At 43.7% G+C, this 18,120-nt stretch overlaps 1 protein-coding gene across 1 annotated transcript in view; it reads left to right on the top strand.

Annotated features, from left to right (window-relative positions):
* FAM98B (family with sequence similarity 98 member B) overlaps nt 1–18,120 on the top strand; it is a 45,257-nt gene that overhangs the window by 19,660 nt on the left and 7,477 nt on the right. Inside the window, exons 5-7 of the mRNA XM_077818939.1 lie at nt 174–254; nt 1,267–1,383; nt 10,485–10,652. Of these exons, the coding sequence (XP_077675065.1) occupies nt 174–254; nt 1,267–1,383; nt 10,485–10,652 (366 nt within the window). The remainder of the gene's footprint in view (nt 1–173; nt 255–1,266; nt 1,384–10,484; nt 10,653–18,120) is intronic.

The raw sequence follows: 18,120 nt of genomic DNA, 5'->3' as shown, positions 1-18,120 counted from the left end.
AGCTCCTCTTACAAGGCATGTTAGCAAGCTAAAATATCCTAGTCTAATTTTATATGAAGATAATGAACACTGCATAATAGGACCAATTTTTGGTAAAAACTTGTGCTGAAGTACGTTTGGGAGCATGAGTTGTTTTCTGAGAAGGGTGTGTGTGTTTGTGTGTTTTGTTTCAGATCAAGGACATTCTTTCAAAAGTAAAAAATACCCACATGGGGAAACCACTGCTAACAACACCTTTGAATCCTGATCAGATGGTAAAACCCCTCTCCATTTTACTTCCCTTATTTCATATAATCAGCAAAATTAATGCTGGTGACCTTATTCTGGCTTTTCATACTTGTTTTGCAGTTTCTATTTTAAGTAGTGTGATAGTGAATGTTCACAAAAAGAAAAGGAGTACTTGTGGCACCTTAGAGACTAACCAATTTATTTGAGCATGAGCTTTCGTGAGCTATAGCTCACTTCATCGGATGCATACTGTGGAAACTACAGAAGACATTATATACACAGAGACCATGAAACAATACCTATTACTAGCAGGAGAGTGAGTTTGTGTGTGTGGCTTTTGGAGGGGGGTGGGGGGGTGAGAAAACCTGGCTTTGTGCTGGAAATGGCCCACCTTGATTATCATACACATTTTAAAGAGAGTGGTCACTTTGGACGGGCTATCACCAGCAGGAGAGTGAGTTTGTGTGTGGGGGGGTGGAGGGTGAGAAAACCTGGATTTGTGCTGGAAATGGCCCAACTTGATGATCACTTTAGATAAGCTATTACCAGCAGGAGAGCGGGGTGGGAGGAGGTATTGTTTCATGGTCTCTGTGTATATAATGTCTTCTGTAGTTTCCACAGTATGCATCCGATGAAGTGATCTGTAGCTCACGAAAGCTCATGCTCAAATAAATTGGTTAGTCTCTAAGGTGCCACAAGTACTCCTTTTCTTTTTGCAAATACAGACTAACTCGGCTGTTACTCTGAAACCAGTGAATGTTCAGTGTTAAATTTGATTTAATGGTATAATACCTTTATGACCTCCTGTTGAAATACTTCATACACTAGTTTGTTTATAGATTTAAATTAATGTAACAAAATCATGTAGAAGATATTCACTTACATTGTAGCAGTTGGTCACAGCCTAATTTTTGTTAAGTGGTTTTTCATGATGGTCAACTGTTGACAGACATTTTTGTTGATGAGGCAGGTTAGCTTGTGGGGCCTTGTGTATTTTAATGGAATCAAATATTTGTCCTGTTTATTGCAATGCCGTAGGAAAGATTGGAAAAAATCAATGATGCCCTCTGCAGTGAATATGAATGTCGTCGTCGGATGTTAATGAAGCGGCTTGATGTGACCGTACAATCTTTTGGATGGTCTGATAGAGCAAAGGTAAACATGCTTTATTGTTTGCTTCCTGTAGGTGGTGGTAGTTTGTTACAATTCTCTAAGCTGTCTTACCGAAGACATCTCATTACAACTAACTTTTCTGAGCACTACTTGTAACATACATTCCCTGCATGTTGTGAAGAGAGAAGGATTTGACTAGACAGTCAAATCCACCAATCCTTGTGATCCACATAGATTTCAGTGTTGTTCTTCACTTGAAGATGTCAGTCTCCCTTTGTTTTTCCCTTGTGCTATTGTAGGAAAAAGCTTCAAAGTCTTCCTCATATCGAGAGAGAGAGAGAGACACACCCACCCACTCCTCAAGGAGAGCTACAGAATCCTTGGGATCGTTCTAAAGAACCTACTAACTGTGAATGCTGCCAGTTAATGAACCCCAAGCTTCTGAACCTAGCACAAGGCCATATTCAAATAGCCATTTGTGTCTCCTCTGCTAGTTTCAATTCAAACTTTATCAAGATGAATGGTAGCTTGTATCAGAAAAATTCACAGTTATCAGTAATGGTTCAGTGAGCCATAAAGGTGTTATCTGCCTCATGGGGAAGCTTCCAAATCACTACTATAGGGTATGCCTGCTGGTGTCAGAGTTTTTCCAAAAGACTTAAGAAAAAGATAGTCACTGTGGAACAAACCATTTATGCATCAGTAACTGTCTGTCCCACCATCCTAATGGCTGAGTATGTTTTCAGATTATGTCTAGGCATTTCTATGGTGCTCACTGTCTTACTCTCTTTTTTTTCAAGTATTCATATATTATTAATCATCCCAGCATCTCTGAGAGGTAGAAAAGTATTATCAGGGGTGCAGAGAGATTTTTGGGGAGGCCGAAGCAAAATCTGAAACAGTCCCCCCCACCTTTTCAAAAAACCAACCAAACAAAAAAACATAGATTCCATGACCATAAGGGACCATTGGGAGGTATCTACTTTGACCTCCTGCAAAACACTGGTCATAGACCTTCCCCAAAATAATTCCTACAGCATACTTTTAGACAAACATCCAATCTTGATTTTAAAAATGATCAGTGATGGAGAATCCACCACAACTCTTGGTAAATTGTTCCAGTGGTTATAAATGTACACCTTATTTCCATCAGAATTTGTCTAGCTCCAACTTCCAGCGATAGGATCATGTTAAACCTTTTCTCTACTATACTGAAGAGCCCATTATTAAATATTTGTTCCCCATATACATACTTACACTTTAATCAAGTCACTTTTAACCTTCTCTTTGTTAAGCTAAATAGTCACTATAAGGCATATTTTTTAATACTTTAATCATTCTCGTGGCTTTTCTCTGAACCCTCTCCAGTTTATCAACATCTTCTTGAATTGTGAGCACCAGAACTGGACACAGTATTCCAGCGTGAAACGTAGAGGCAGAATAATCCTCTCTACTCAAGACTCCTGTGTTTATGCATCCCTGGATCGCATTAGCTTTTTTGACTACTGTGTCACAGTGGAAGCTTGTGTTCAGCTGATTACCCATCCTGACTCCCAAATCTTTTTCAGAGTCACTGCTTTCCAGGAGAGAGTCCTTCATCCTATAAGTATTTGGTACATTCTTTGTTCCTAGGTGTATATATTTACATTTAACTATATTAAAATGTATATTGTTTGCCTTCACCTAGTCTACCAAACAGACCAGATCACTCTGAATCAGTGACCTGTCCTCGTAAATTATTTACCACTCCCCCAATTTTTATGTCATCTGCCAACTTTATTGGTGGTGATTTCATGCTTTCTTCCAGGTCATTGGTAAAAAAGTTAAATAGCATAGGTTCAGGAACCGATCCTGCGGGACTCCACTGGAACACAACTGCTCAATGATAAGACTAAGATTTTGTCATGGTTATTTTTAGTGAAATTCACAGACAGGTCATGGGCAATAAAAAAAAAAAAATTCACAAAGCCTGTGACCTATCTGTGACTTTACTAAAAATAATGGGGGAGCAGGGCTAAATGGGGGGAGGGATAGCTCAGTGGTTTGAGCATTGGCCTGCTAAACCCAGGGTTGTGAATTCAATCCTTGCGGGGGCCATTTAGGGATCTGGGGCAAAACTGGGGATTGGTCCTGCTTTGAACAGGGGGTTGGACTAGATGACCTCCTGAGGTCCCTTCTAGCCCTGATATTCTATGATAGCTTTCTAGTTTTTTAATCAAAATGTTTTGTGGTACCAAGTCAAATGCCTTAGAGAAGTCTGAGTACATTACATCAAAACTGTTAACTTTATTAACCAAACTTGTAATCTCATCCAAAAAAGATATCAGGTTATTTTGACAGGATCTTTTTTCCACAAATGCATGCTGATTGGTATTAATTATATTACCCTCCTTTAATTCTTTATTAATCGAGCAAATATCAGCTGCTCCATTCTGATTTTGCCTAAGATTGATGTCAGGCTGACAGGCCTATAATTATCTGGGTCATCCCATTTACCCTTTTTAACGATTGGCACAACTTCACCTTTCTTCTAATCTTCTGGAATTTCCTCACTGCTTCAAGACTTATTACAAAAAATCAACATTAAATATCCAACAAGCTCCTGAGCCAGCTCTTTTTAAACTCTTGGATGCAAGGTATCTGGACCAGATAATTTAAAAATGTTTAACATTAGTTTCTGTTTAACATCCTCCAGAGGTACCAGTAATATGGAATAGTGTTATCGCCAAATGAGGAAACAATACTATCTGCTTTTCTCCCAGATACAGAACAGAAATATTTATTGAATATTTCTGCCTTTTCTGCAATATTATCCATAATTCTACTATTTCCATCTAGTAATGGACCTATATCTTTGTCAAGATTCTTTTTATTTCTAATATATTTTAAAAATTTCCTTATTGTCCTTAACGCTGCTGGCCTTAGATTTATCTGTGTCCATTTGTTTCCCTTATCAATTTTCCTCAATTCCTAACTTCAGCTTTATATTCATTATTGTTAACTTCTCCTTTCCTCCATTTGTTTTTTCACTTACTCTCTAAACCTGGTCAGTTTTTTGACCAGTAGGCCGCCTTCCTGGATATCAGTTACTCAGAAACAGGCAATGCTATTTTTGACATAGAAAGCCCTTTTTCCCACATGATCCTTCTAAATAGTTTATAACCATTGATTTTAACATTCCAATTGTGTGAATCATCCCACCAGGTTTCAGTAATACCCAAGTAGATTGAATTTATGCTCATAAATGAGTAATTCTAATTCCTCTTGTTTGTTATCCACAGTTTTAGTGTTGGTGGATGGGCAATTCAAGAACTATTTCTTTTCATGTCCCTTGGTTCCCTGATGAATTATGATCTCAACATCTTGATTTTTGTGTGGAGTGTTCCTAAATTCTCTCTTTTTTAAAAAAAAAAAATAAATAAATCGCCTTTATTGCTGAGGAGAGGCACTTCTGTAGGTTTTGGAGAACAAGGTTACCTTGAAGCTGTGGCTTCTGTCCTGTTGGTCTGGGCCCAGTTCTCTGTTTCAGGTTGTGCAACCTGGTGCCAGGTTGTAATGCTGCATGCTCAAATTTACCCAGCTGCCTCTCCTGAGTGGCACTGCAACTCTTTAGGCCAGGCTGCAATGCCACTCAGTTTGAGGAAGAGGGCAGGGAAATGAGGCCCAGGGCAAATTGTCCCTTTTCCTCCCTCATCCCTCTCCCCCAGCAGCTCTGGTTATTTTGCAAATTAGGAAGCTGAGACACAGTGAGGTTGTGATTTGACCAGTAGACATACAGGAAGCTTACGGAAGCACTGGGAATAGCGCACAGACATCCTAACTCCCAGTTCTGTGCATGAACCGCAAGACTACCTTTCCTCACAGAGGAATACAATAGTTTAGGTCCTGTTCATTTTTAAACCGGTTTAAGGCTTTGCATGTATACTGAAAATAATGGAAAACAACATACAGTTTTGTTTTTAAAAACCTACCTGGTGTTCTCTGTTGTAGCTTTAGTGCAAGTGGAGACAAAACCTCAGTTGCATGACTCTCATTAAATATCAGTGGGAGTGATGCAGCTACATCTTCGTATACAGAGTTGAAAATTTATTCTCAAACATTCAGCTGTTGCTTCTTTGTACACCTCTCACCTCAGCAGCTTGCATGAATGTTGATGCACTGTAGGAGTGGAAAGGAAAAGGGAGTTAACTCATTGTGGTAAGGAGACTACTGCATACATTTCTTTCTTTTCTCCCTCTTCACAAACACATTTTTTTTTTTCTTACCTTATGACTGAAGAGCAACTGATACAGTAGAATTCAGAGCAAGGCAACTTTTATTTCGGTGCCTAAATAGGGATGTAAGTACCTAACTTTAGACACCCAGGCTTGAAGATATAGGCCTATATTATGATTTTATACCAAGGATAAAGTAGAGGTTGTTTGTCTTATATGGTTCCACATTGCTCTTTGTGTACAACTATATAAATCTTCACATTTAAATAATTTAAAATAATATTAATAAATAGTATTATTAAAATTGTATTTCATTTATGACCGTAGCTTAAATTGACTTAATTTGAGTCGTTTGACTTCGTATTAGTCCCTAGATGTGACATTAAACACTATTTAAATGGTTTTTGTTCAATCATGAAGAAAGTGTACCATTGTTTTATTTAATGAAGTTAAAGTGGTGAGATGAGTCATCAGCCTGTTCTTAGAAACTCTGGAAATCTCAGTAACTGTATTTTGTTTTTGCAGAAGACCTATTGTAATCTTGCATTAAAGGTTGAAATTACATTACTGGGTAGATTTTTTTCAAAGGGTTGAAGTGCAGCTTCCCTTTTGAGGGTACAATTTTTGCCTGCAAAATTGAATTGAAGTGCAAATCTGAGTACTTATGTCTCTTCATACCTGAACACAGCTACATGGGAGATAGCAAGAGGCACAAGTACTCAATTTTATAGCTATTGTTAAAATTATGTAAAATGCAGGTATAATATTGGTGGGTGTAGATTGCACCTGAAAAAAACTGCTTTTGGAAAATTTTAAACTTAGCCTTGAGAAATCAATTTTCAGTTGTGTTTAGCTTTTCATAACATGTACATGGAATCTTATAAATATTTAGCTGAGAACAATATATATTTACAAGAGCAGATTTCAGATATGTATGATATATTCATATGACAGGTGGGCAAACTACGGCCTGCAGGCCACATCCGGCCCACGGGAACCTCCTGCCCAGTCCCTGAGCTCCTGGCCCGGGAGGCTAGCCCCCCGCTGTTCCCCCTCCCCCTCAGCCTCAGCTCACTGCTCTGCCAGCGCAATGCTCTGGGAGGCAGGGCTGCAAGCTCCTGGGGCCGTGCAGCTGCAGATCCCGGCCTGACCCAGTGCTCTGAGCTGCGTGGTGGCGTGGCTGGCTCCAGCTGGGCAGCGTGGCTGTAGTGCCGCCAGCCACCGGTGCTCCAGGCAGCGTGGTAAGGGGGCAGGGAGCGGGGGGGGGTGCATGTTGGATAGAGGGCAGAGGAGTTCGGGAGGGATGGTTGGGGGAAAGGGGTGTGGATAGAGGTCAGGGTGGTCAGGAATGTGAGGAAGGGGGGTTGAATGGGGGCAGTCAGGAATGAGAGGAAGGGTTGGATGGGGCTGCAGGGGGCAGTCGGGGCGGGGGGGGGAGGGGTCCAGGGGCGGTCAGGGGACAGGGACTGGTGGATGGGGCAGGAGTCCCAGGGGGGCCATTAGGGGGCAAGAAGCAGGGGGGATTGGATAGGGGGTGGGGGTTGGGCCATGCCTGGCTGTTTGTGGAGGCACAGCCTCCCCTAACTGGCCCTCCATAGAATTTTGGAAACCCGATGTGGCTCTAAGGCCAAAAAGTTGGCCCGCCCCTGTCATATGACCTACTGTTTGGTTTTTGTATAGCTTGCAAGATTCTGGGGGTTGGGGCTTTGAGCCAGATGACTCCTTAATTGAGGAACTGAGGTTACAGAAGAAGCTGCGGAGATCCAGATCCTTCTCTTCCTGTTTTCCTTAGTACTTTCAGCTCTAGCAGTAGGTGGAAAGGTTCATTCCTTGAAATGTGCAGCTCTTCTTAGATATACCAAAATCAAGGACTATCTTCAGAGAGGCATTTTCTCTCCTCCCTACCTTCTGGTGTGGAGTCATGTAGTCTAGGCAGCCTCCTTCCCAACTGTATAACATTCAGGACAATATCAGGTGAAGGATCTCAGTTAATACTGGGTGAGATTTAACTTAGTTCTGTTGGATTAGTTGAGAAGTGGGGGGGCAGAGCTGCAGAGAACATCAATTTCCCACCCTTTTCACATCAGGCTTGCCCCTTCTCTAACTGTAGATCACTCAGGGAGGAACTGCAGAGAGGAATAGGGAACTATGCAGAGAAGAGACAACTCCTTTATTCTATGTCCCCACCAGCTTTTTGTCCCCTCTCCTCATGCAGGTGGAAGGAACAATTTGACCCTTTGTTTAGCTAATTTTAGCCTTTTGTATGTTATGTGTAAAATCTTACTATCTTTAGGTTCTTCCTCTTTTTCTGTAGTAATAGTAAAAACAATAGTTTATTTCCTATAGTTTATAACTTCCCCAAACAGTAACATTTTGGACTGAAATTATCCTTCTGAGTCCAGAGGTGAATTGCCTTTATTCATTTAGATCAGGAGTCGACAAACTACGGCCCGCAGGCCATGTCCAGCCCATCAGGCCTTTTAATCTGGCCCTTGAGCTCCCGCCAGGGAGCAGGGTCAGGGGGTCGCCGCACAGCTCCTGGAAGCAGCAGCATGTCTCCCCTCCAGCTCCTATTCATAGGGGAGCCAGGGGGCTCCGCACACTGACCCTGCCCCAAACAGCTCCCATTGGCTGGAATCGCGGCTAATGAGAGCTGGAGGGGCAGCGTCTGTGGATGGGGAAGCACACAGATCCACATGGCCGGCGCCACGCCACGTCACCGTGTAGGAGCCATAGGGGGCATGCCACTGCTTCTGGGAGCTGTGGGGGTGGCGCCTGCAGACCGGGCAGCGCGTAGAGCCACTTGGCCGCACCTCTGCATAGGAGCTGGAGTGGGGACATGCTGCTGCTTCTGGTAAGTGCTGCCTGGAGCCTGCACCACTGAGGTCTCCCACCCTCCCTCCCCCCACAACTCCCTGCCTCAGCCCTGATCCCCCTCCGAACCCCTTGGTCCCACCTTCCTGCACCCCAAACTCCTCATCCCACCCTAACCCCAGAGCCTGCACCCCCAGCCAGAGCCCTTGGCTCCCTGCTCCCCAGCTCTCTGCCTCAGCTCAGAGTCCCCTCCTGTTGTCCAAACCCCTCAGTTCTAGCCCAGGGCACCCTCCTGCACCCCAACCCCTCTTCCTCAGCCCCACCCCAGAGCCCACATCCCCAGCTGGAGCCCTTATCCGCTCCCCTGCCCCAGCCTGGAGTCCACCCCCCCCACCCTGAACTCCTCATTTCTGGCCCCACCCCAGAGCCTGCACCCCAAGCTGGAGCCCTCACCCCCTCCTGCACCCCAACCCCTGATTTTGTGAGCATTCGTGGCCCGCCATACAATTTTTATACCCACATGTGGCCCTCAGGCCAAAAAGTTTGCCCACTCCTGATATTATTGGCCCCTGTGTTTCTGTTTTTTGACCATGGTGTTTTTTGAATTCAGGTTTTCAATTTCCCACAGTGGGAAAGTCCTACTGTCATTCATTCCTTAACAATATATTACTGCAGGGAACAGTGTGTGTCCAGTGTCAGTGGGCAAATGTCCAGTTGATCTGAAGCTCCCAGTCTCCCAAGGAGCATTTTTTTCTCCCTTTGTTCCCTGTTTTTAAAAGTTCATATTTTCTCTCCTTCTCAGTTTCTTTTCACATTCTGCACAATGTCACCGTAGTTTTGCCCTTCTTGCTGGTATCTGTGCAATACTGATTTTTTTTTGGTAATCAATTGACCATATTTTCAAGATGTTATGTTTTCATGTTGCTTATCATTGGGTACATTTAATTCCCTTAAAATAGCAGCCTTATTTCTAAAGTGCTGGACCTTTGGGTACTTTGGAAAATAGAGATTCCATTTGTCTCCAGTGAGAAGGAGAGGTGTTGTCGTGGTGTGATGAATGTGGGAATTCTCAATATTTTTATGAGCTATCTGTATGACTCTGTACCTGTCATATTGGCATTGCTATCCATTGCGGGGGCGGGGGGAGAATTTATTTTCTCCATACGATGTGGGAGATCAGGGTAGGTATTTGAGACATATAGCCACTAGGACTTTCTGGGCTGGAGTAACACATTTGAGTGGAAGCCCTACAGAGACAATGGAAACTGCAATGATCAAAACTTAACACCTAGCTGCAGAGGCAGCTGAAGATGAGGACACAGCATGGCTGTGTCCAGAGAACAAAGACAAAAGGTACCAGGTGTCTACGTTAAGAGCTGAGCTATCAGAGATACAGGATAGTCACCTGAAACTAATGGAAATGAAACAAAACGGAGAAGGGAGGCAGAGATGGTTCCTTCAGCAACATGGCTCAAGGGAGCCTTGTCTTGAGCCAGTCTGAACTGTCTTAACCTTCACTTCTCTATGCTAACCTAAGCACTTTTAGATTATGTATACCAGGTGACTAATAAATGGTTACCTTGTTTTTGAAAAGGCTGCCTGCATATACATACTGAGAGCATTGCATCATGAAGGGGTACAGTACAAGCCTCCCGCAGGCTTCTGGCTTGGCTGGATTTGCTGCAAGGAGCCACAGAGAAACAGGGATGGCTAGTATTCAAAGGCCCAGTTTTGGACCCATGGACGCTGTGGGCCTTCCCCTGTAGAACTGTGTGGACCCTTGGGGTTTGACACATTAAAGGGGTCACTCACAAGGGACTGGTTACAGGATGGGGCATGGACTAGACCATGTCAATTTGTGACAGGTAATACTAGGATTCAGCATTAATGAAACATCTGCATTACCATTTTTTTGTGTACAGTAGCTGATTGTTGTGAGCAAGGCCAGGAGACATTTATAAGAGTGACTGGCACTGTTTTTACTAAGGTAGTTTGAATGTCTAAACTTTGTGCTCTGTGTGTAAGTCACCAAACAGCACACGAACAGCCATTGAGCGTTTGCATTTTTATACATGAAATACTTACAACTGAATTATATTTGACTTTATCATTTAGGTTAAAACAGATGACATAGCGAGAATTTATCAGCCCAAGCGTTACGCACTGTCTCCTAAAACAACCATTACGTTTGCTCATCTTCTTGCTGCTCGAGAAGACTTATCAAAGATCATAAGGACAAGTAGTGGATCTACACGAGAAAAGACAGCCTGTGCCATCAATAAGGTATACTTTTCTTTCTCTTGTGGATTCACAGAGCTATTGAAAGTAATGTGGTATAACTGATAATGTGTAATTAATGATATCTTTAGCAAGAATGTTGACTTTTGCTTATCCTCTATAATACAGTTTTCCTTCTTTTTTGCAAACTGCTTGTATTTAGTGCACTTGAAAAGGAAGGGCTGCAGCAGTCCCATAAGCATCACTACAGCTCCATTGTCCTAGTTTTTGTTACAAAGTACACTGCACACTCCTTTTGTTGGCCTGTAAAGTACATACACTACACCCCTGCCCCGTACGGGTATAAATAGCAGCAGATGGTGAGGCATTGCTTAGGCAAGTAAAGAGACTCTGGAACTGTGTGGGTATGAACCCTATAGGGCTTTCTACTCACCCATGCAGTGCTTTCCCTGTCTACACTGCTATTTTTAGCAGTGTGGTGTCCCACTGCCTCCCTGCTGCAGGATCCTTGCCCTGCTGCAGTGAAAGACTCCAGCAGCAAGGAAGGGCTCTGACAATTCCACACTGATGAGCTTTTCTGCTTTGCCTCCCCCATGCCAGAGCCTTTCACTGTTACATGTAGCTATACACTGCAGTGTGAACATAGCCTGCTTTTCATTGTGGTGCGTAACTACGCATACCCTACATGCGTCCTCAAGAGGTAAGTAGTATGTGTATATATAGACCTACAGTCACTTTCGCACTGAGATAAAATAATTCTAGATAAGAATTGCAGTGGATGGAAAAAGGAGGATTTAGAATCTCACGCCTCCTACAGTGGTATTCCTTTCTTATGCTTCAGGAGGCAGGACCAAATCTGTCAGTTCCTGGGTATGACAAATGCTTGACTCTCTTCTGGAAAATTTGCCAGTTCACTGCCTCCCAGCAGCAACAACAGATGGTCCACCATCCTGTTTTCTCTGAGCAGGTCACATATGCAACTTGGAGCGAGCCTGAGTATAAGAATGAACTGTCTGCTTCAGGATCTCCTCTCCAGAGGAGAGATTCCTTTCAGGATAAAGCTAGGAAGCAGAGCTGGTCATCCCTGTGGGTCCTGAATCTCAGTCATATAAATAAAAAAATCTTTCCTTCAACTTCCAGAAGAGAGCTCGGTATACCTCTAATAATTACAAAAGCATGTGGTAATTCCCACTCCAATTTAACTAAACAAGATTAAGAGGCTCTCTAATCTGTCTAAAAAAATCTTGTGCTGGTACAAAACAAAAAATCAGACTGTCACCCTCCCAATAGTTGATTCAGCCATTGCTAAACTTATGGATTAATTGGACAGCCATTCAAAGGCAACCTTCTACCGAAAGAGCCAGCTAAGCCTCTCCTACTACTGCAGTTAGGCAGGGTTGGCAGGCTCCCTATCAAAGGAGAACCCACTGAACTTAAGGGAGGAAGGACGGTCCTGTGATTGAGGCACTAGGTCCCAGGAGATCTGGGTTCAGTTCCTGGGGATCTTGGGCAAATCACTTAATCTCTCTGTGTCTGGGTTTCCCTTCTGTAAAATTGGGGATATACTTCACATTTTTGTTGTAAAGATGACTCCTTTAATATTTATGAATGCTCTGATGCTGGGGACCACAGAAGTACCTAGCCTATACCAGAACACCATTATTTCTAGATAAGATGGTACTGTCCTTTTTTTTTTTTTTTTTTTTTTTTGTCACTTTTGAAAGATCTCCTAAATCAAGGCTTGGTAGTGCACCTAAACCTACAGATACTCAACAGTGTAGATGCTAAATAGAAACAACTGTTGGGAGAGGGGAAGCAATTAACAGTCTCCTAGCTTTGAGAAAAAAATTAACGGACTTGGAATATGCTAAAATTTGGTTCAGTTGTGCTTCATGGTGTAGAGAAGAACATGAAGAATCAAAGCATCAAATACATTTCCAATTCTGGAATACTGCTGGGGTAGTCTGGCGATTGAACTGAAGGCATACGCTTTCTAAAAGCATTCATCAGCATATTGGCGGTGAATAGTTCTAGGAGTCTTCCCCTTATATCAAGTGCTTTTTCACAGCAGTCTCCCTGTTTAACCTTCTGGAAATATATAGGGGAGCCCTGTGGAAGTTGAATCTGTAGTTGGACACATTAGTTTTGATTTACTTCTCCATTGAAGGAGCATTACAAGTGGCTATCACTTGAGCAATGGAAGTCTTGGGAACTGGGAGAATTATTGGTGGAGTCACAGTACTGTACCTTCAGTGCTGATAAAGAGGTATTCTTCCTGGAGCCTGGTTTAATTCCAAAAGTTTCACTGTGTCTTTCACAGAGCGGAGATGATTCTTTCCCAATTCTGCACCAAACCAGAACACCCCAAAGAAAGGCAATGATGCATGCTAAATGTCTGCAGGGTGCTCAAAACATATAAGATCACAGGCCTGTAGAAAGTCTTGTGTCCTAGTTGTACTATAATACCCATGAGGTAAAGAAGGTATCTATTAGGTAGTTAAAATTTTGCATCAAGAAGGCTTGCAAAACAAAAGCTCTAAAATCTTTAGGTAAAAGTTAAGTCAGCAAAGCAGAGCAGTATCCCTTTCCTGGGCAGAGAACTCCTCATTTGAAGAAATCTGCAAGGTAGCAACTTGTCTATCTCTGCATGTGTTCATGAGACTTAACATGTTAGCCATCCAAACTTCAGCAGATATCTCCTTCAGAAGACTGTACATTGTGCTACCTCAGTCTATTTTCTGAATACAGCCTGCAACTAATTAGCATTAAAAGCCTGCTCTTGAAGTTGCACTGCTGTTTTAAAAAAAAAAAAAAAAAATCCCACTGAAAGGATGGTGAGCCTGTGTGAAAGATGGTACCTGATGATTCTTTGAGTGGCCCAGTATATTCCTGCTTATGGGTAATGCACTGACCAGTGCAGCCCAACTGTTGAATCTTCTCCAAGCAGTGCCTGTTGGAGTTCTCATGCACTCCCACCTATCCCTCCCCTCAATGTTTGCTAATGTTCTGAGGGGAAGGGCATAAAAGGGGGCTCCTTGTTTCTTCCAACCTCAGCACCAGACGAAGTGAACAGTCTGTTCCTGAGGATCCAGGGTTTTCTCCTACTGTAGTGTCTTATAGGAATAGTCTATTAATATTAGATAATTAGTTAATAATTAGATAATATAGTTAGTGTGTTTTAATTTACAGTATGAAACATCGCATCTGGTAATTAACATTTTAGGAGCTCCTTCGAGAAGTAGGATGGAGTTTTGCAACCTGTTAAACTAGTTTGTGCAGCTCTTGCTTCCTGCCAACCTATCTCTAAGAGGGCAGATAAACACACAATGACTTCCTGATGGCCCCGTGTTTAGCAAGGGAGAGCAATGTGTTTGGCAGATCAATTAAGCAGGGACAGCTCTCAGATGCATGAGTGGTCGTTAAAGGACAAAGTGTTGTAGGCCGGTTTGCAACCAGGTTCAACAAAAAGTTGTCACAGTGCCTTCTTGGGTCACAACTGAGAATACCAAATTCAGGACAATCTGCTAGGGAAAAGGGTAGACCCCCCTCTTTCCCCCCCACCCACAAACTGGTGGTTATTCTTCCATGAGATATACCAAACCAGCAACAAAAGTAAAATTCTGGCTCACCTCACGGGCTAACAAGTCAGAAATGCAGCCTCCATAGGTATTCCAGTCTTGGATTCAACACCCAGACACTAGACTTAATGATGAGTGGTTATTTAAAACCAACTTCATCAAACAAAAGGTTCTTCAGATCCCAAAAGACCAGCCACACACCCAGGTCAATATACAATTCAGATCTTATCCAGTAATCACACTGATGCCAATCCTTTAGGATCTAAAATCTAAAGGCTTGTTTATAAAAAGAATGAGAGGTAAGAGTTAAAATTAGTTAAAGGAATCAAATACATACAATAAATGCAAAGTTCTTGGTTCAGGCTTATAGTGGTGATGGAATAAACTGCTGGCTTGTTAAATCTCTGATTGCTTCCAAATCATTGGAAGGTCCTCAGTCCTTTGCTTAGAATGCTCCCATTAGTATAAGCTCATAGTCCAGGGTCTTAAGCAAGAAAGAGGCCAAATAGAGATGTTTCCAGGGCCTTTTACAGCATCTGCCAAGTGAAGGGAATTCCATTGTTCTCACTGTTGAAAATTACAGGTAACAAGATGGTGGTTGGAGTCACATGAGCAAGTCACATGTCCATGCATGCTTGGCTTAGTCATAGCAGAGGTCATTATCCATATTCCAGTTAGAACGTTCACAGGAAAGTCCATTAAGTGTAGATAGGCATCTTCCATTGTGAGTTAAGTGTTCTTTGATGAACCATTCAACTTAAATAGTTCCTTCACAATGTGCTGGCTAAATACCTTGTGGGTGCTACCCAAAAGCAAACGCATTTGAAATATATATATAGAGAGCCAATACTCATAACTTCAAATACAAAAATGATACATGCATACAAATTGGATAATCATATTCAGAAAATCGTAACTTTTGTATAGACCCTATACTTGACATACTTTGTATAAGACTTGTTGCAATTATATAACAGCAGTGGCAACAATGATCTACGTGGCCATATTTTAATCAGATAACATCACAGAAGTGTCATCTCTTTTGTCCAAGAGTAGAAAAGGACAACTGGTCTATCTCCTACTTTCCTAGTGCACTGGGGAAAGTGGCTTCTGTATACAGTAAAAGCTGTATTATCCGGCACTTTACCAACTGGAAAGCTTTAGAAACCAGCATTTCTGATCTCTCCCAGTACAAATTTTCAATAGGGTTGCCAGGTATTTGGTTTTCGACCAGAACGCCCAGTCTAAAAGGGACCCTGGTCAGCACTGCTGACAGCACAGCAAGCGGCGACATGTCCTTGCTGCTCCTAGGCGGAGGAATGGCCAAGGGGGCTCTGTGCGCTGCCCCCACCCTGAGTGCTGGCTCCGCAGCCAATGGGTGGAGGCAGCGTGCATAGCCCCCGGCCACACCTCTGCCTAGGAGCAGCAGGGACATGTCACCAATTGCAGGGAGCCACCTGAGGTCAGCACTGCCCAGAACTGGTACCCTAAAACCCCTCCCCCGCCCAACCCCCCTGCCCTGGGCCTGCTCCCATGGTCAAACTTCCTCCCAGAGCCCATGCCCCGCACTCCTTACCGCGCCACAACCCATTAGTAAGTATAATTCTTAGTTAACTAGAATTTTTAGCTAACCAGCACCCCTCATTCCTCCAACATGCCGGATAACAAAGCTTTTACTTTACTTCCCTCCTCCCCCCCCCCCCCACCTTTCCATTAATTCAGAAGGTGGTGAAGAACATGAGATAGGACAAGGCAAGGTTAATTTGGGTCACATGGCTTGGCAAGGACAGCAATGGTATATGGATATAGACCTGCTTCAGCTGTCAGGAGGAGTGTATTGACTGCTTCCCTTGTCTTTGTACCTGGTGTTACAATAGTATGGCACAATTCTTCATCCGTATCCTCAGTCTCTTCATCTGATGGCCTGGTTTGTCAGACTCTGACTAGTGGAAGAGCAATCCTGTTCAGTAATGGTTCAGAATTATTGCTTACCTTTAGAAAGCAGTCTGCAAGAAAATGTTGTCACTTGCAGTGGGCTCAGTTTGTCTCTTTTTACAATACAGTGTAATTTTGAGTTGCAGTTACTGCCTCTGTTCTGTGTTTTGGAATATGTGATCTATTTAAAGCCTAAAGGGTTATGATTCTTCTCTGAATCCACTTGGTGGCTCTGTCAGCTTATTTTGTCTTTATGGATGGTAGATCATTATTTGCGCATGGTGCAGTTAAAAAGTTCTTAAAGGGGTTATGTAACAGGTCTTCTTTCTTGAGAGATACTGTTGCAGCATGGGATCTTAAGTTTTGTCTGTGCTTATGCAGCTGCCTTTTGAAACCTTGCCAAGAGTCTTCTTTCTTTATCTGTTAATATTGTTGCTATAACATCTGCTAGGAGGCTGAGTGAATTGTATGCGTTGATGGCAGACCTGCCATTTATCATTTTTCATAGGGATAAACTGTTCCTTACACTTGACCCAAGGGTTTTGCCAAATATAGTGTCAGAGTTTCACATCAGACAATAAATTTACCGTTTTTTTTTTTTCCCCCAAAGCCAAACACTGTTAATGTGCAAGGGTCTGTAGGGCTAGAATCTGGGACCATGGAGATCATGGGCTGCTGACACCTCTGCATCACTACTAGAGGCTACTCCTGGGGGAATACTGCAGGTGTGCAGAATTCATGTCCCCTGTAGATTCTCCCCCCCCCCCCCCCCCCCCGGAGAAAATACATTCTGCAGGAGAGGTGCTGTAGTTACACCTTTCACCCACCAAGGGCTGCTGTGGCGCCAGAACAGAGGGCAGCTGGCTCACAGACTGGAGCAGCCAGCTGTGGAGAGGCTATGTTCCTCACAGTGCCCTGCTTGCGGGGCTAGATGAGAGGTTATGATGAGGGGGGACAGTGCGGGGCAGGCTGGGCTTCTGGGGGGTGTCCTATAGACTGGGACAGAGGCACAGGGGCTAGTGGGGTGACCGCATTGAGCCAGGGGCTGAATGGGAGTGGGGGTGCAGGGCCACATGGGGGGTAAGGGGGTGCAGGAACACATGGGGACAGGGGGAGGAGGGGTGGCTGAGTGGGGGTGCAGGGACACATGGGGATGGGGCGAGGGGAGTGGAGGGATACGTGGGATGTGGGGAGGAGGGGTAGCTAAGAGGGAGTGCAGGGATTCATGGGGACAGGAAGAAGGGGGTGGCTGAGTTGGGGTGTAGAGACACATGAGGATAGGGGCAGATGTGCCTGACTGAATGGAGAGGCTAGGGATCAGCCAGAGTATGCATGGGGGAGGCTCACTAACACCCCCCCAGCAAACAAAATAAAACAAAAAACCCTGTTCCATACTTCTTCCATATACACCCAACAATCCTTCAGGTTCTTTCCCAGGCTCCTTCCCAGCAACTGCTTCCCTTGCCCTCCGTTTCTCTGCTACCCCTGACTCCCATAAGCCTTTGCTCTGCTTCTGAGGGGTGCAAGAAATACATTTCTTCTTCGAGTGATTGCTCAAATTGATTCCAATTAGGTGTGCGCGCACTGCACACATGGCTGTCACAAAGTTTTTCCCCTAGCCAATGTTCCCTCTAATTTTTGACAAGCCGTGTGTGCAAAAAATTTCTTCAGTGCAAATTTTTGTGCATGCAGTGTTTTGGCCACATGCGCAGGGTTTAGGATCTGTGTGCGCACGCGCACAGCTTAGGGGAAACGGTGCCCCTAGCAGCATCCATTGGGTCGGCTGTGGAGCCCCCTGGAGTGGCGCCTGCATGGCACTCAATATATGACTCTGCCAACCCGGCGCCTCCTCAGTTCCTTCTTAGCGCCCATGATGGTCATTGGAACTGTGGCGTCTTGCTTAGCAAGTTCTTACGTTTCCTTAGCTTGATTCTAATAGTAGTTGTTCTTTTTTGTAGTTTCTTTTTTGATTTTGTTGTAGTTAGTAGCAGTTGGGTTGG

The sequence above is a fragment of the Eretmochelys imbricata genome, chromosome 6 (genome assembly GCF_965152235.1).
Source record: "Eretmochelys imbricata isolate rEreImb1 chromosome 6, rEreImb1.hap1, whole genome shotgun sequence".
NCBI lineage: Eukaryota > Metazoa > Chordata > Testudines > Cheloniidae > Eretmochelys > Eretmochelys imbricata.
Note: the sequence above shows the minus strand (reverse complement) of the source record. Positions and strands in the feature narration are given on the sequence as shown.